Source organism: Schistocerca americana, chromosome 1 (assembly GCF_021461395.2).
Source record: "Schistocerca americana isolate TAMUIC-IGC-003095 chromosome 1, iqSchAmer2.1, whole genome shotgun sequence".
Classification (NCBI taxonomy): Eukaryota; Metazoa; Arthropoda; class Insecta; order Orthoptera; family Acrididae; genus Schistocerca; species Schistocerca americana.
Genome location: NC_060119.1, coordinates 850,203,190 through 850,222,743, shown reverse-complemented (window position 1 = coordinate 850,222,743; position 19,554 = coordinate 850,203,190). Strand labels below are relative to the sequence as shown.

General features: G+C 42.7%; 1 protein-coding gene and 1 non-coding gene across 2 annotated transcripts in view; one reads left to right on the top strand and one right to left on the bottom strand.

Moving 5' to 3' along the window:
• Window positions 1–528: 528 nt before the first annotated feature.
• The window catches only part of LOC124594591 (follistatin-related protein 5-like), a 221,635-nt gene continuing 202,609 nt past the window's right edge, over window positions 529–19,554 (bottom strand). Inside the window, exons 14-16 of the mRNA XM_047132967.1 lie at window positions 15,199–15,384; window positions 9,283–9,429; window positions 529–758 (exon numbers count right to left, since the gene is read on the bottom strand). Of these exons, the coding sequence (XP_046988923.1) occupies window positions 529–758; window positions 9,283–9,429; window positions 15,199–15,384 (563 nt within the window). The remainder of the gene's footprint in view (window positions 759–9,282; window positions 9,430–15,198; window positions 15,385–19,554) is intronic.
• On the top strand, window positions 16,084–16,155 carry Trnat-ugu. The gene has a single exon. It is a non-coding gene; the product is annotated as a tRNA-Thr (tRNA).

Here is a 19,554-nt window from a genome sequence, read left to right as displayed (position 1 = left end):
AGTCGAACAGTATTACTAAGGTGATATTCGAATAGAGTTGGAGAGTCTCTGCAATTCTGTTCGAGTTTCGCGGGAATACCTGGTGGCTGAGGAGTGAATTTGGTTTGAGGAAGGAGGCGCGCTGTGGCAGTCCTCCTGGTTATGCAAAGCCACTGTGCCAGGGTGGCGTTGTGGTTATCGCGTCTGCCTACTGAGCTGCAGACCCAGGTTTGAATCCTGGTCTTGGTATAAATTTTCATTCGTCGCTTCAGTCTGCGTGTATACAATAGGGAGAGTTACGTGAGGGGGCGATGGGGGAAAGGGGGAGACGCTGCTGTGACGACAGCTAATTGCATATTACGTGGATTGTAGACGAAATTATTCATTTGACAGTCTTGAGACACGCGGGTTTAGACGGGAGAGTCACTGAGTACAGCGAGGGAGGAAGAATTCTGCCAGTCTGGTGAACGGATGCTGCGAGTCGGAGGCCGGGTGGCAGCGGTGAGTGGCGGAGGACGTCTGCGCCGCGCCGAGGCGTGCGGGCCGGCGTCACTGCAGGCGCATCGTGACCCAGACGAGCGCGCGCGGCCGCGCCAGCCCGCCGATCTCGCAGTTGACGGTGCGCGTCTCGCCGTTGATGACGAAGAGCGCGCCGCTGGCCGACGTCACCATGTAGTGGCCGAAGACGCCCGAGGCGGCGATGGGCCGGTTGGGCGCGCCCCACTGCGACAAGCGGGCCGGCATCGCGCGGCCCACGCCTGTGATCATCTCCACCTTGCCTGCGGGCACGAGCGAGCTCGCTGCATACGGCTGCACGCTGACCACTATGCGGTAGCAGGCTACTGGATGTGCGAGTTAAACCTCTTATATCGACTCTCATTAAGGTGGGAAGTCCCCTCAAACGTCATATACTATAAACCACAGAGCATCAATTTTGTAGTGATAGAGAAGTTTCGCCTATCACTGAGAACTTTGTCGCTTACACGACGTATCGTGAGGTATATTGTTAAATTAATAATTTTGTTACAATATTTGAACAGTGGTCAAAATAAATGTTGGATATTGCTTTATTGTCAATTTATGGACATAATAGAAAACAAAACTGATTTTGTTATGTCAGGTACAGTTGTAAGAAAACAAAAATAGAGAAAATAGGCACACTTCCGCGTGATAAACACAAAAAAGAACAAAAACAAAACCTTATAAAATATTCCACTGCAAACACTAAGTTTCTTTTCATTGTCATCTTGAAAAACACATTGTTCATTAACCAGTTGGCCCTCGTGGTTTGAGACACTTTTTATTGGAGTTAGGCCTACGCCTTAGGAAACTGTCCAGATAAGGCCGTAGAATATTGCCTCACTGCTGCACAGTTGCCTCTATGATGCCGTCCTGAAGAATATGGAGGCCACTCCATGGTGCTCATTCTATGCTCCACTTGGAAGGTTTTTACAAGATTATGAAATAAGAGCGTGCATTGTCATCCTCTGTGTGAATCCCATTCCAATATGTTCACCAAATGGGGCCAATGTGTATGGAAAGATGTCGTCCCGATACTTCACACCAGTCATCCTCCTAAATATTTTCACAAGGTGTGTCCTGCGGCCATATACACTATGTGATCGAAAGTATCCGGACACCCCCAAAAACAAATGTACTTCATATTAAGTGCACTGTGCTACCACCTACTGCCAGGTACTCCCTATCAGCAACCTCAGTAGTCACTAGACATCGTGTGGGAGCAGAATGGGGCGCCACGTGGAACTCACGGACTTCCAACGTGGTCAGGTGATTTGGTGTCACTTGTGTCATACGTCTGTACGAGAGATTTCCACACGCCTAAACATCGCTAGGTCTACTATTTCCGATCTGATAGTGAAGCGGAAACGTGAAGGGACACATACAGCACAAATCGTGCAGGCCGACCTCATCTTTTGACTGACAGAGCCCACCGACAGTTTAACAGGGTCGTAATGTGTAATAGGCAGACATCTATCCAGACCATCACACAGGAATTCCAAACTGCATCAGGATCCATTGCAAGTAGTATGTCAGTTAGGCGGAAGGTGAGAAAACTTGGATTTTATGGTCGAGCTGCTGCTCATAAGACACACATCATGCCGGTAAATACCAATCGACGCTTCGCTTAGTGTAAGGAGCGTAAACAATGGACGATTGAACAGTGGGAAAACGTCGTGTGGAGTGACGAATCACGTTACACAATGTGGCGATCCGATGGCAGGGTGTGGGTATGGCGGTTGGGCGAATGCCCGGTGAACGTCATCTGCCAGTGTGTGTAGTGCCAACAGTAAAATTCGGAGGCGGTGGTGTTATGGTGTGATCGTGTTTTTCATGGATGGGTTTGCAACCCTTGTTATGCGTGGCGCTATCGTAGCATAGGGCTGTTTTAAGCACCTTGTTGCTTCCCACTGTTGAAGAGCAATTCGGGGATGACGATTACATCTTTCAATACGATCGACCACTTGTTCATAACGCATGGCCTGTGGAGGAATAGTTACACGTCAATAACATCCCCGTAATGGACTGGCCTGCACAGAGTCCTGACCTGAATCCTATAGAACACCTTTGCGATGTTTTGGAGCGCCGACTTCGTGCCAAGCCTCACAGAACGACATCGATACCTCTCCTCAGTGCAGCACTCCTTGAAGAATGGGCTGCCATTCCCCAAGAAACCTTCTAGCACCTAATTGAATGTATGCCTGCGAAAGTGGAAATTTTTTGAAATTTGTGGTAAGGTCTTATGGGTCCAAACTGCTGTGGTCATCGGTCCCTAAGCCTACTCACTACTTAATCTAACTTAAACTAACTTACGCCATGGCACAACACACACACACACACACACACACACACACACACACACACACACACACACACACACACACACACCCATGCCCGAGGGAGGACTCGAAATTTCGACGGGGGCAGCCACACGGACCGTGACAAGGTGCTAAGACCACGCGGCTAACCCGCGAGGCTGCGAGAGTGGATGCTGTCATCAAGGTGAGTTCCAGCATTACGAATGGAGGGCGCCACGAACTTGTAAGTTATTCTTAGCCAGATGTCCGGATACTTTTGATGACATAGTGTATGGTTTCAGCACAAAACGTAACTGAACAACCTTGATAAGGATGGCTGTCTGCGTACAATTAGGGTGTAAACATTATCCTCGTTGCGTCCACAAACGAATAGCAGTAGCGTCAGCGAGGAGACGGGTACCGGTCTGAGAAAAAAGAACGGTGTGGCCCACTGCTACCTCGTCCACAACGAGTGTTTCCATGCCGTTGCGACACGAGCCCCTCTCCAAATCCGATTTAGAGGAGGAGCCTTGAGAGGTCTTCTGGCACGTAATCCCTACTCATGGAGCTTGTGTTGATACCTGCACCCCCAGAGCTGTTTGGAACTGCTGCTGTAGACGTGGAGCGGTGTGTTGAGGATTTCTACTTGGTGTCATACACAGATATGGGTCCTGCACACAGGTTATTTTTCTCTCATGGACACTTCTGTGACGATCCGGAACTGATCCTGTCGCTAGAAACTTGCTCTGGAAGCTAAAGACATCACTTTGTCTGACTGCGACATTGACTGCGATGTTCTTCTGTCTCATTCCCTGCTCCATTGAGTGACGGTACAGCGCCTCTCATCTTACACTATTCCGGTCTGAACCATTCTGAAACAGCCCAACTCTCGTAATGACTGAGTTTTCGAAGACAGCCACAAATCGCACTTTGTATTTCATATTGACCTGTTTCGCTCTTCAAATGAACAACAGCATCATCAGAATACACAGAATAGCGTTAGCTGACAGCATTAAAGATTGGCTTTAGAATTGCTTAACATCTCTAAGGAGTAATCTGGTAGTACTATAGTTCTTAAACTTATGTTTAAACTACGAGGTGCATTCAAGCTCTAACGCCTCCGATTTTTTTTCTCTGGACTGGAAAGAGATAGAAACATGTGCATTGTTTTAAAATGAGGCCGCGTTCATTGTCAATACGTCCCAGAGATGGCAGTACCGTACGGCAGATGGAATTTTACCGCCAGCGGCGAGAATGAGAACTGTTTTAAATACTTAAAATGGCGACGTTTTCCTTACTTGAACAGCGTGTAATCATTCGTTTTCTGAATTTGCGTGGTGTGAAACCAATTGAAATTCATCGACAGTTGAAGGAGACATGTGGTGATGGAGTTATGGAGGTGTCGAAAGTGCGTTCGTGGGTGCGACAGTTTAGTGAATTCAGAACATCGTGTGACAACAAACCGAAACAACCTTGGGCTCGCACAAGCTGGTCTGACGACATGATCGAGAAAGTGGAGAGAATTGTTTTGGGGGATCGCTGAATAACTGTTGAACAGATCGCCTCCAGAGTTGGCATTTGTGTGAGTTCTGTGCACACAATCCTGCATGACGACCTGAAAATGCGAAAAGTGTCATCCAGGTGGGTGCCACGAATGCTGACGGACGACCACATGGCTGCCCGTGTGGCATGTTGCCAAGCAATGTTGACGCGCAATGACAGCATGAATGGGACTTTCTTTTCGTCGGCTGTGACAATGGATGAGGCGTGGATGCCATTTTTCAATACAGAAACAAAGCGCCAGTCAGCTGAATGGAAGCACACAGATTCACCGCCACAAAAAAAAATTCGGGTAACCGCCAGTGCTGAAAAAATGGTGGTGTCCATGTTCTGGGACAGCGAGGGCGTAATCCTTACCCATTGCGTTCCAAAGGGCACTACGGTAACAGGTGCATCTTACGAAAATGTTTTGAAGAACAAATTCCTTCCTACACTGCAACAAAAACGTCCGGGAAGGGCTACGAGTGTGCTGTTTCACCAAGACAACGCACCCGCACATCGAGCTAACGTTACGCAACAGTTTCTTCGTGATAACAACTTTGAAGTGATTCTTCATGCTCCCTACTCACCTGACCTGGCTCCTAGTGGCTTTTGTCTTTTTCCAACAATGAAAGACACTCTCCGTGGCCGCACATTCACCAGCCCTGCTGCTATTGCCTCAGCGATTTTCCAGTGGTCAAAACAGACTCCTAAAGGAGCCTTCGCCGCTGCCATGGAATCATGGCGTCAGCGTTGTGAAAAATGTGTACGTCTGCAGGGCGATTGCGTCGAGAAGTAACGCCAGTTTCATCGATTTCGGGTGAGTAGTTAATTCGAAAAAAAATCGGAGTCCTTAGAACTTGAATGCACCTCGTACATATAAAGTACAGTAGTAGATGATGAAATTGACACTGACAGCGCGAAATCGGTCAATAAAATATACAATTCGGCTGTCTTCGACAATTCGTATTAATATTTGCTCCCCCTGCAGGCAATACCTGCTCTTGGCAAATCTCGTAATGACACCCAGTACAATTACTGCAATATTTACAGGTAACACGACTACCATAGACTGCAGAAACTGCCCCCTCACTATAGGAGCGTGGTCTGTTTCCGCCAGAATTACATTACAAAAAATTAATATGTACATATCATAACATATTTCTGGATCAAAAAGTTGAACGTTACAGTTTCGACACTATGCAAAATTTATATTGACCACTGTCTGTAATGAAAACAACCTGTATGTCACAAAGATACGGAAAGCGCTGAAGACTATACTTCACATGGCCTAAGTTTATCACTTCGCCGGATTCAGTACACTACTCGTGAACGGCCGTCCACAGTGTCAAGTAGACTGAAGCTATACCTGTGGTGACTATGGTCTTATAAAGGAACAACTGAATAAAGAATGCTTGAAACGAAATTTCAACCACTAACTGAGTGAATCACAGATGAAATACGAGACGGAAATCGGTAGATGTCGTGTACATGTCCGCAAAAACAAATGATTACGATTTCAGAAAAGCTGGATGATTCATTAAAGAGCAAGACCCCCACAACTTGAGGACGTCAATAATGCGTTGGTCCAATTGTGGTCCTTATAAAAGCAGTTATTTGGTTTGGCATTGATTGATAGGGTTGTTGGATGTCCACCTGAGCGATATCATGCCAAAATCGAACAATTGGCGAGTTTGATCGTCAAATACCCGAGTTGGTTGGAGAGCCCTGTCTGTACATACTGCCCCAAACGTCCCCCATTGGGAAGAGATACAGCGACCTTGCTGGCCACCTGTTCGCAAGCACGAAACAGGCAGTAGGAACTCTCGCCATGTGTGGACGGGCATTATCTTGCTGAAATGTAAGCCCAGATTGGCTTGCCATGAAGGGAAATAAAATGGTGCGCCGAATATCGTCGACCTACCGCTATGCTGTAAGGGTGTCGCAGAGGACAACCAAAAAGGTCTGCCTATGAAAAGAAATGGCATCCCGTCCATCACTCCTGGTTGCGGGCCTAACGGCTGGCGACAGTCAGGTTGGTATCCCAACACTGTCCTGGTCGTCTCCATAGGCGCTCAGTTCGAAGCAGGTCTCATAACTGAAGACAGTTCTACTCCAGTCAATGATACTGCAGGCTGAAGACTTGTCTGGAGACGCCCCAGACAGCGATAGAAGGCCAACCTGGCTGTTGGCCGCCATTCGGCCAGAAAGCCAGGAATGATGGTCTGGGATACCATTTATTTTCGTAGCAGAACCCTTTTGGTTGTCATCCGCGCACCCTTACAACACAGTGGTACGTCGACGATACTATACGCCCCGTTTTGTTGCCGTTCAGGGAAAGCCACCTTGGGCTTATATCTATAATGCTCGCCTGCATACGGCGAGAATTTCTACTGCTTGTCTTAGTGCTTGCCAACAGGTGGCCAGCAAGGTCGCCAGATCTCTCCCCCCCCCCCCCCCCATTTGAGAACATTTGGTGCAGATTGGGCAGGGCCCTCCAAGTAGCTCGGGGTTTTGATGATCCAACGCGCCAAGTGAACAGATTTTGGCACGATATCCATAGGAGTACATCCAACAACTCTGTCAATTAATGCCAAGACGAATAACTGATTGCATATGGGCAAGAGGTGGACCAACGTGTTATTGACTTCCTGAATTTGTGAAGTTCTTTCTCTTGAATAAATCGTCCAATTTTTCTGATATTATGAACTTTTTCTTTTCTCTGTACGTGTACATCACATCCAGCAACTTCCGTCCCATTCGGATAAATGTTTGGTTCAAAATTTAAGGCGCCTGTAAATACTTACCATCTTATGCTGAGTTTACGGTAACACCAAAACTGACTAACGTTCAAATAAAAGTTGTAAGAAACATTATAAAGCCACTGGTCGCACTTTCCATACATACCGTTCACTGCTGCAACGTTATCATGTCCCTAACACATTCTTAAAGAAAGAAAAAATTACTTCCTTTGCACTGACCAATTAGAGCTTAAAATGAATTACAATACACTTCACAAAGCAAGAAAATATTTGTTCAAAATGCATGTCTGGCAAATAATTTTTAAATTGTTAGTAAATAAGAACTCTTAAAATGGGGAGAAACGAACTCACAAAGCGGGACACAAGTAATGTACATTAGGAGAATTTATGTAAGAATAGGAAACTATTCTAGAATGAAAGACGAGTCAGGTTTAGCCTCTAGTAAAATGCAGTTTAAACAAACGTAAAAGTACGCATACTTAGCTACAGTTCTTTGAGGGGAAATAAAAGATCATCTGAACTGGAACTAGGAAACAGTTAAAGAGCAATCGAGAGTTTTGGCGATACATCATATACACATGATAAAAAAGTATCCTGAATAATGACAATAATAATAATAATAATAATATCTGTTCAGAAATGACACCAAGAGATTGTGAAAAGGCACAAGAAAAATTTAATAAGAGAGAAAGAAAACTTAAACAGTACGAGTATGAAAAAAAATAGAACAGAGACATATGTTGGGTAGATATACCCGTAATATTTGAGCTGTCAACACGACAGGTGACGCAGAAGCAGAGACCGTGCAAGATTTTGATGATTTCCTTAAACATTTACAGAGTGCAACAGACGAATCAGAATGATAGAAAATATAAAAATAAGTAAGAAATTATTTCAGGAACAAGAAATGAGACGTATAGTCTTTAACTTCTGTAGTTCACATGACAAAAGAGAGATAGACATAAAATAGTTGCAGACGTATCAACACTCTTTCCATAATTTAGAATATTTCATTCAGCCAAACATTCAGGCCTGAGAAACGGCTATAGTACATCTATGACGTTATTTTGCCTCTGTATGTCTTATCTTCTGGGATTCAGAAAAGAATATCCCTGACACATATAGTAGTCTTTTCCCACACACTTTCAGTTATGTCTTCCACTACAGCCTACTCCATGACCTCTTTCTTTTCCTGTGAGTCCTAGTAATTCTACACATGCAACTCTCCATAATTTCCTGTGCAACCTTGAGAGTATGAAATAGTTTTTGCACTTTAAAATCTATGTCCCGTCGGTTAAGTCCCTACTGGTAATACACACCGATACTAAACTTCCCGACTGAGAAACTTCGGAAGCAATGTGGTTTCCTTGTTGTCCCTCTTGTTTGGAAAGTTGTGTATGTTGAAGCGGATGTGTCTTTGGGTCACCCCACCAGAAATGGCTCTCCTCTGAAAGAATCAATTCTTCATGCGATTTGTGATTGTGTAATAAGAAAACTGAATGCGTTGACAACAAGAGAGCCGTTCTAGGCGTATTGTTAATGTAGTTAGTTACCGGCGGGTGCAGAGCTCGATTTAGGTTTAACTCATTTCGCACGACTATGACCCGTGCTTCTGCTGTTCCCGATCCCAAAGAGAGCTGACATAAGTCTCCGATGGAAATTAATAGTTTTTTCTTACTATTTTGTTCATTTCATTTGCTTGAATAATCCACTTGCTCGTCCAGAATGCATCATTTTTAACTAACACTTGCTCCCCATTAGTTTCTTTCGTTTATGATTTCTTCTTCAAATCTGCGATTCGTTTCCTTAAGAAAAATTCATCCATAATGTTTTTCAAAATATTTTAACGGGTTTTTTTCACTTTTGAACGGAAAGACTGACAACGAAAATTAAATTTGTTAAGAAGCGAGTAACACAGTTATTTTTGTAAAACATTTTATATAACATGTAATCAAGCTGGGAATGTAAAGCGATGGAAGTCGTGCGAGAAAAAAATGCCAAGTTTTCAAATAACACATACGCAAAAACGAACACGATTCATTACCTTCTCAAGAGGGTTATTGTTTTGTTTCATTGTTTAGCCTGCTTTTACTTCTCTGGTACACAGCGTCAACAAATTAAACAAGAGGAAGCACGGAACTAGAGTAACTACAGGAGGCGTGTGACGTACACGTCAGGCAGCTTACCTGTGACTAGATTCAGAAAGAGTATGTCCTCCTTATCGGTTCCGCTGGCGTACAGGTCGTATCCGTGGTTCGTCCTCGACGGGTAGAAGGCGATGTCACTGACGTTCAACGTCGTCTTCACGTCGAACAGAAACTTGAGGCCGTCGTCTGAAAATGAGGTCGTATACTGATCGTACAGGGAACGTGATTTATGGTTAAACTTCCTCCACTAATTAGGAATCGTTGTGGATTGCTTTAGGTGACGGTAGTCGTTCCATGTTTGTTAAATTATACTATAAGAGCTTTAAAGTCTTCTTTCGTAAACACTAACTATAATATTTCTTTTATAATTAAATAACATTCAGATAATACATACTAGTTCAAGTTTAATTCCTATTTACACTAAACATAATGGTGTTTTGCATATACGACTGTCATACAGATGCACAACATTGAGATTACTTGCAAATTATTTATAAAATCTAAAGTGCAGTGTGAGAAACCTCTAAAAAAAATTTCACGCTAGACAGAAACAACAGGGAAGACATTAGATAAATTTTTGGTGAAGCCGATATCACAACCTGTCCTGAGATACCCATTATTGTTCACTGCCCTAAAAAATTCTAATTGAAAATCATTTATAGCTATTTGCAAAAGGAAAATGTAAAATTTTCGGACAGTGATGTAGTGTTAAGCAAACGTATGTAGCGTATTTCAGTTTGGTAGAACGCTTTCAGTTTGACGCCACGTCTGCAGATTCTGCGTAAATTATTTTTTTATTTTGTCATCTACTCATTTCACCTGAAGAAGTGGAATCAGTTCACATCCAGTTCATCCAATTCCAGGAAAATCTCATGTGATAACCAGGAATCGAATCATGAATTCTGTACGGGCCGACCATCAATACCATGGCTGTACAATCCTCAGGTGACCAGTTAAACACAATATCATACGTAAGACATCCGCTGAATAGCCAGCCACTAAGAATATCAAACAATTTTATTGAAGGAACCTCAGATTATAGTCTAATTTAATTTGAAAAAAAAAAAAAATACAGTGCTACTACTGGACATTTGTCTAAACTGACGTGGCTCCAAATGTGGAATTGATGTAACCATGAGGGTAGAAACATTAATTTTTGGTCGCACAAGACCCAAGCTTTTGCTTTTGATTTGTGGTTTCGAATACCTCTTATCAAACATTGGTTTAGCATGACTTTCAACACACTTCAGAGGAAAATAAGGTAGCTGTACTATATCGATTGATGGAAATGTTTTCTTAGATTAGTGGTGACTTGATCACTGACTTATATGATTTTATAGCTTCTCGAAGGGAGTGTTTATGATACATATATTCAGTAACTGAAGAGTAATGGTTCAAATGGTTCTGAGCACTATGGGACAACTACTGAGGTCATCAGCTCCTAGAACTTAGAACTACTTAAACCTAACTAACCTAAGGACATCACACACATCCATGCCCGAGGCAGGATTAGAACCTGCGACCGTAGCGGTCGCGTGGTTCCAGACTGTAGTGCCTAGAACCGCTCGGCCACACCGGCCGGCAACTGAAGAGTAATATTGCTCTCAAAAGCTGCCTTGACCCAGATGTCTGGTGATCCCATAATTATAGCCAAGGGGAGAACGTCTTACAGTCAGCTGATGAAACGCGTTCTCTATGACGGATTTAGCAAAAAGACAAGATCAAATATAGAAAGTAGCAGTTTCTACTTTACACCACCCACTGAACTCTTTCATCGTAGTCATCAGACAGCTACTAGCCACGAAATAATGGTGATACACATAAATAATTGTTTAATAGTCGTGGTTATTACTACCATCATCATTGGCAGCATACATGCTAGTTCCAAAGCATGAGCCCACATTTTGCCTTCTCATCTCGTTTTCCTTTTTGCCTGTGATAAGTAGCTTAGAACCAGCAGTGACAAATACGTTTTCGCCATTTGTTTCTTATGTTGGTGGGATCATTATAACCATTCATGAGTTCCATTTTTATCTGTGATTAGTAGCTTAGAACTAGCATTGATAAACACGTTTTCGCCATTTGTTTATTAAGTTGGTGGGATCGTTATAACCATTCATGAGTTCCATTACATTTTCAGATCTTCTCCAGACATTTATTGAGAATATCGTCTTGGGCAGTCCTTATCTCCTATAAGAAAATTTAAATCAGTTGTCTCAGTTCAAATATTTGTGTTTGGTTTTCCTGTCCTTGTAAAGTGGCGTACAATAGTAAAGATTTCACTTAATATCGTTTTTGTGTAACTTCAATAAGATATCTAAATGATTTAGACGTCTTTGAAAAGTTTGCTTGGTTTTAAAATGTTTACCCAAGCAGTCAAACAAAGTATTGAAAGCATATCGATTGCATTACTAGTTCGAGGCTCAAGAGATACAGATATATTTCGCAATGCAATATCGATAGCTCTTCTTCTGATAATTTCAGGTGTTTGTCTGCACTGCCGTAACTGAACAGCGGAATGTTTAATCATCACTGTTGCTAAAATTATTTATTTCTAAGCAGGAACGCGCAATCCGGTTTCAGGACCTGTGTCCCATCTTCAGGTGCATCTGCAAATTTATAAGTCAATAACACCAACCCACATTGTTAAGATAAGAAACCCACATTGTTCACACAAGAAAAACTGAACAGAACCAACATAAATTCTTAGAAAAAATCCCTATACGTGCATTAAAAAGAGAGGCCATAAAGGATGCTTAATTGAGGTTAAAATAGATTAAAATACGTTAAAATAGTATGTCCGTGGTACATGGGATGAAACAGGATATCCTGTTCAATTCTATGGATGCCAGATAGCCTCTTGCAGAGGAGGACTTACATGAAAGGACAAAGATACCCAATTAAAACAGCGAAAGTATTAACTGTCCGATATCTCAAATGTCCATCACAAAACTGAAAACGGTCTGGGCTTAACGGTGTATCACAGATGGATCCGCATGGAGGTAGGTAGGATGTCTTTCGAAGAATGAAAGTCAAAGAAAGGGAATTATATATAATTTATACCTGCAGACGTAACCCCTTGAGTAAAATTTGTGACTCACTATTGCTACATACACACTCATCGGAGCCGTTCCCAGCAGAAACCAATACTGAAGTATCGGTGTGAGCGGCCGTGTATCCGAAAACGTAAGGCCGTTGGCACACGGGACGAGTTAGCTAACGCTGACGTGCGCGCTACAAGTTTTGTGACGCCACTTCGCGCTATGTCATGTTGAGAAGCCATTCCGTCAAGTGAAACAAAAGATGAGTTCTTCGATATTTCGGCAATGTGTCTTGTAAAGTAGAACCAATAGGAAGTAAGAACATTCCCATACGCCACAAGCAGAAAGTGAGGTGCCGTATTGTATTTTTCGCGTTCAATGGAAGCATATTCACAGGGTTTTATGTTGTATTTTATACCATGAAAATATAAACTGTTTCTAAGAACGAGAACATTGAACGTCTCGAGAATAAATCGTGAATCGTTATAGATATGTTTTGTTGCAAATGCAAGGATATGCAATTGTAAGGCAATGGACCATTGAAGATTAATGAAAAACCTGTCGATCCTTTCAGAATTTCTTGTAATTAAAAGCCAATTAACAACATTTCGACAATTGAAGCCTTTAGGAGGCTGTAACAGAAAATGTAAGAAGTATACCAGAGGAGTTTCAGCAGAGTGTTGTTGGGAGAGGCTCCACGTTATGGAAGCAAAAAAAAAAAAAAAAAAAAAAAAAAAAAAAAAAAAAAAAAAAAAAAACTGAAAGAGGGTTCGCGCCCTGCTTATGCAAATGTTTTCCCACCTTCTCATTTTATTAAAGATTGTCAGACTTCCCTATGAAATTAGTAGGTATGATTTCTATAATGTTTGGTGTTATGTTGATATAAATGCACTCTTTGTCAGACGTGAGTTTGTTCATTTTGGGGAAGTTTTGTGAGATGATGTCCATGTACCTTTTCTTTTTGTGTAATTACATGTTCACAGATACTGATGTTTTTATTTGCGCACCACATAGAGAACATTATTAGCTTATGATGGAGGGAGGAAATTAGGGTTTTAATAGAGCTAAACGTAGGAATTTTGTTCACGTCCATTTTCGTGAACAAATTTCATGATTTGCTAGCCTAATAAAGCCTGCAACTGCCGTTGGAGAGCGCTGAGAGCGCAAAATCACGTCAGCCGGCTCGTGCCCTGTGACGACGGCGCCGTGTCTCGCGACGCTGGCTATCCTGTCTGCGTGCATGTCAACATTGCCTGCCTCATTCCATGTGCCAACAGCTTAAGTCAGTGGACTACTCACACAATCTGAAGGTGAAAATTTGAATTAATGTTACTGCTAACCCCAGGTCTAATAAACCACAAACTAGCATCCGTTGCAGTGAAAGATAACTTCTCACACGTATCAGTGAGACTCTAATTACAGATTACCAAGTTTGTGCTAGGATTAACTGCAAACCAACTAACAGGATCAAACCAAAATAAATAGACATAGTTCCTGTATTGCGACTCAAGAGTTCGTATAGCTCTCTTAGGGAGCATATTCCCAAACTGTCAGCATTATTTAGTGATGCAAAGTGGTGGAACAACTCAGCAAGAAGAAATCTATAAAACACTCTTAGTCTACCAGAAATTATAGCAAAAGCAGCTACTCATGCGTTAGAGCAATACTGATCATATTAATAAGAGCCATTACAATAAAAATCATAATGAAAATTTTTTAAGGAAGACTGCTCATAGCAGTACTGACCATATGAATAAAATCTGAAATAAAACGAAAAAATCACTGATAACAACCACATGCCTGAGGTACACAGTGTGGTATAACCGTCTTTTTTGGATGTTTCAGTGTTTGAAACATCGCCTACCTACCTACAAGTGGTTCCATCTGTGGTACGCGCGCAAGCCCAGAGTGTTGTAAGTTTTGTAATGAGGATTTGGGATGTCGAACTTTTAATACTTCGTATTTGATTCCATTTAAGGGTGGTTTCGCTCTTTCATTTGGGGACCTTTGTCCTTTTATCTAGGTCCTCCTATGCGAGAAGCTTTCTCGCAGGCTTAGGATTGAAGAGGATAATATGTTTCATGCCACGTACCAGGTATGCACTATTTTACCATATTTTAACCTATTCAAACTCAGTTAATGTATGTGCAGGGGTTCTTTCTAAGAAGTTATGTTGGTTCTGTTTAACGTTTCTCATTTTAGAAATGTGGATAGGTGTTATTACTGATTTTTAATTTTGCAGATGCGCCTGATGATGGAATGCAGGTCCTGAAACTGATTTGTGCTTTCCTTTTCAGAAATAATTAATTTTCGTAGCTGTAGAGGATTTTATCGGTGGTGATGGATATCAAATGTCGTCAAGAGAAACATTTGGAATGCTGAATGTTTTACTTCCGGGTGTTCTGCAGAGTTGTTTCCGTTCTCTACACAATATTTCCACGACCGACCTATTCGTCTTGTTTAGGTGTTGTGACTTTCACAACTATGTGTACTCGTTCCATGTGCTCAAATGACACTGTTGTTATAAAAACTTCCAAGTTTCCTCGGCACGCAGCTAACTGAGCTGGTGAAATGATTAATAGTGTTCTTCCACAGTATCAAGCAATCACAGCGAGAAAACCTAAGAGATCACAGGTGGAATGCTGCTTACAGTTCTTCATATTTTTCGCATAGCTTTAGAGCAGTGCAGATTAGCGTACTGAATGATGAATGTCAGTACGTCTCATTAGGTGCTTCATTGTCCTATTCCTTGATTATGTATGTGGTTAGGCACTATGGGACTAAACTGCTGAGGTCATCGGTCCCTAGGATTACACACTACTTAATCTAACTTAAACTAACTGTAAGGACAACACAGGCACCAGAGGCAGAACAGTGAGCGTGCTGGTGGCTTACAGGGCCAGAGAGTGCTTACCCTGCACGCGCTGCACCACGAGCGTGACGCCGTCGCGGCCTCGGTCCAGCGTGACGACGGCGCGGCTGTCGGGCGACACGTAGGGCCGGCCCGAGACCTGAGCCCTGTGGGACACCACGGCGTCCGTCAGGTAGTCCAGCAGCAGCTGCCCCGCCGGCTGCTCGCACTCCACGATGACCAGCCCGTCTGCGCAGCACACGACATGTGGTTACCACAAATGGCGGCACATGGCGACCTATGTACAGGCCAAGTTTTACAGAAGCACGAAGTTAAGCGCGATCGTCAACGCGACATGTTTTAGACCGTTTCCGCAGCTAAACTGTGTCTCGAAATTTGACAGGAAACCCAAATAGATTCTGGTCGTAAGCAAAACACGCCAGTGGCAGGACACAATAAATACCTCAACTGCGCGATAACAGTGGTCATAGTGCTGATGACAGTGCCACTAAAGGAGAGTTACTAAACATAGTGTTCTGAAATTCCGAACAAGATTCATTAAATGTTCAAGAATTCGAATCAAGAACAACAACCGCTATGAGTAACTTACAAAGAGATGTCCTTGGTGTAGCCAAGTAGCTTAAATCACTCAATAAGGCCAAGCCTTCTGTTCCTGATTGTATACCAGTTATGTTCGTTTCAGTGTACGATGATGCAATAGCTTTATATTTAGCAAACATATATAACCGCTCAACCGTCGAAAAATCTGTACCTAATGACTGGAAAGTTTCACAGGTCGCACCAACACCCAAAAAAAGGCAACAGGAATAGTCCGCTGAATTCTACATCTATATCTACATTTATATTCCGCAAGCCTACCACAGGTGTGTGGTGGAGGGCACTTTACGTGCCATTGTCATTACCTCTCTTTCCTGTTCCAGTCGCGTAGCCTCCTTAGCTCAGGGGCAGAGCACTGGTCTTGTAAACCAGGCGTCGTGAGTTCGATTCTCACAGGGGGCAGCACAATTCTAAATGCCGGCCGGAGTGGCCGAGCGGTTAAAGGCGCTACAGTCTGGAACCGCACGACCGCTACGGTCGCAGGTTGGAATCCTGCCTCGGGCATGGATGTGTGTGATGTCCTTAGGTTAGTTAGGTTTAAGTAGTTCTAAGTCCTAGGGGACTTATGACCACAGCAGTTGAGTCCCATAGTGCTCAGAGCCATTTGAACCAGTCGCGTATGATTCGCGGGAAGAACGACTGCCGGAAAGCCTCCGTGCGCGATTGAATCTCTCTAATTTTACATTCGTGATCTCCTCGGGAGGTACAAGTGGGGGGAAGCAATATACTCGATGTCTCATCCAGAAACGCACCCTCTCGAAACCTGGCGAGCAAGCTACACCGCGATGCAGAGCGCCTCTCTTGCAGAGTCTGCCACTTGAGTTTGCTAAACATCTCCATAACGCTATCACGCTTACCAAATAACCCTGTGAGAAAACGCGCCGCCCTTCTTTGGATCTTCTCTATCTCCTCTGTCAACCCGACCTGGTACGGATCCCACACTGATGAGCAATACTCAAGTATAGGTCGAACGAGTGTTTTGTAAGCCACCTCCTTTGTTGATGGACTACATTTTCTAAGGACTCTCCCAATGAATCTCAACCTGGCACCCGCCTTATCAACAATTAATTTTAATGATCATTCCACTTCAAATCGTTCCGTACGCATACTCCCAGATATTTTACAGAAGTAACTGCTACCAGTGTTTGTTCCGCTATCATATTATAATACGATAAAGGATCCTTCTTTCTATGTATTCGCAATACATTACATTTGTCTATGTTAAGGGTCAGTTATCACTCCCTGCGCCAAGTGCCTATCAGCTGCGGATCTTCCTGCATTCCAACGACGGAACTATAACGCTAATGTCGATTTGTAGTAGGACTCTGAAACATAAACTATACTCGGCCGTTATGAATTACCTATAAGAAAAGCATTAATTGACAAGTGGACAACACATATTCGGAAAATATCGTCCTTGTGAAACACAACTAGCTCCTTATTCTCACGAAGTAACGAGTTCTATCGACAGGGGATGTCAAATTAATTCTACATTTCTGGATCTCCAGAAGGCTTTTGGCACGGTTCTTCACAAGCAACTTATAAATAAATTGCGTGTTTGTGGAGTATCGTGTTAATTGTGCGAGTGGATTCCTGACTCAATGTCAGAAATGTCACAGTTCGCAGTAACTGAAGGAAAATCATGAAGTAAAATAGAAGTAATATCTGGCGTTCCCCAAGAAAGTCTTATTGCTCCTCTGCTGTTCATGATCTACATAAACGTATTATGAGACAATCTGAACAGCCCTCTGATTGTTTGCAGCTGATGCTGTCATTTACCGTCTTACAAAGTCATCAGATGATCAGAACAAATAGCAAAATGACTTAGACAAAATATATGTATGGTGCGAAAAATGGACTTGACAGTAACCAAAAGCAAGAACTCATCCACATGAGTAATAAAATAAATGCACTAGATTTCGGTTGCTCGATAAATCACACATATCTAAAGGCTCTGATTTCAACTAAATACCTATGGATTACAATTACAAATAACTTTAACTGAGGCGATCACATACATAATGTTTTGGGTAAAGCGAACCAGTAAATAATGGCAGTACACTTGGAAAACGCAACAGTTCGGCTATAGAGACTCCCAACGCTATGTTTGTCCGGCCTTTCCTGGAGCGTTGGAACTTTGTATGGGACCCACATCAGAGAGGGTGGACGGAAAACATCAAAAAAGTCCAAGGAAGGACGGCTCGTTTTGTATTATAGCGATATAGAGGAGACGGTGCCACGGATATGATATGTGAGGTGGCAGTCTTTAAAACTTAGCCGTTTTCCGTTGCGACAGGAACTTCTCATGAGATTTCAATCACAAACATTCTCCTCAGAGTCTGAGAATTTTTTGTTGCCGTCCCACTACATGTTGTTGCTGTTGTTGTTGTGTGGTCTTCAGTCCTGAGACTGGTTTGATGTAGCTCTCCATGCTACTCTATCCTGTGCAAGCTCCTTCAACTCCCAGCACCTACTGCAACCTACATCCTTCTGAATCTGCTTAGTGTATTCATCTCTTGGTCTCCCTCTACGATTTTTAGCCTCCACCCTGCCCTCTAGTACTAAATTGGTGATCCCTTGATGCCTCAGAACATATCCTACCAACCGATCCCTTCTTCTAGTCAACTTGTGCCACAAACTCCTCCTCAATTCTATTCAATACCTCCTCATTAGTTACGTGATCTACCCATTTAATTTTCAGCATTCTTCTGTAGCACCACATTTCGAAAGCTTCTATTCAATTTTGTCTAAACTATTTATCGTCCATGTTTCACTTCCATGCATGGCTACACTCCATACAAATACTTTCAGAAACGACTTCCTGACACTTAAATCTATACTCGATGTTAACAAATTTCTCTTCGTCAGAAACGCTTTCCTTGCCATTGACAGTCTACATTTTATATACTCTCTACTTCGACCATCATCAGTTATTTTGCTCCACAAATAGCAAAACTTCTTCACTACTTTAAGTATCTCATTTCCTAATCTAATTCCCTCAGCTTCACCCGCCTTAATTCGACTGCTTTCCATTATCCTCGTTTTGCTTTTGTTGATATTCATCTTATACCCTCCTTTCAAGACACTGTCCATTCCGTTCAACTGCTCTTCCAAGTCCTTTGCTGTCTCTGATAGAGTCACAATGTCATCGGCGTACCTCAAAGTTTTTATTTCTTCTCCACGGATTTTAACACCTACTCTGAACTTTTCTTTTGTTTCCTTTACTGCTTGCTCAATATACAGATTGAATAGCATCGGGCAGAGGCTACAACCCTGTCTCACTCTCTTCCCAACCACTGCTTCCCTCTCATGCCCCTCGACTCTTATAAGTGCCATTTTCTTTCTGTACAAATTGTAAATAGCCTTCCGCTTTCTGTATTTTACCCCTGCCACCTTCAGAATTTGAAAGAGAGTATTCCAGTCAACACTGTCAAAAGCTTTCTCTAAGTCTACAAATGCTAGAAACGTAGGTTTGCCTTCCTTAATGTTTCTTCTAACATAAGTCGTCGGGTCAGTATTGCTTCACGTGTTCCAACATTTCTACGGAATCCAGACTGATCTTCCCCGAGGTCGGCTTCTACCAGTTTTTCCATTCGTCTGTAATAAATTATCAGTGGATCATTCACACACTAAAATACTTTCATTTTCAGCTTTCCCACAGAAATTTGTACTCTAAACATTCTTACTTCATGTGAAGGTACGAAACTGTGCCGCTTAGTCTGTGATTCGTTGTAATGCACCGACGTCTTCATCAAAGGTTTTTATTCCACCGATAAAGTCGTCTCCTTCCTCTTAAAAACG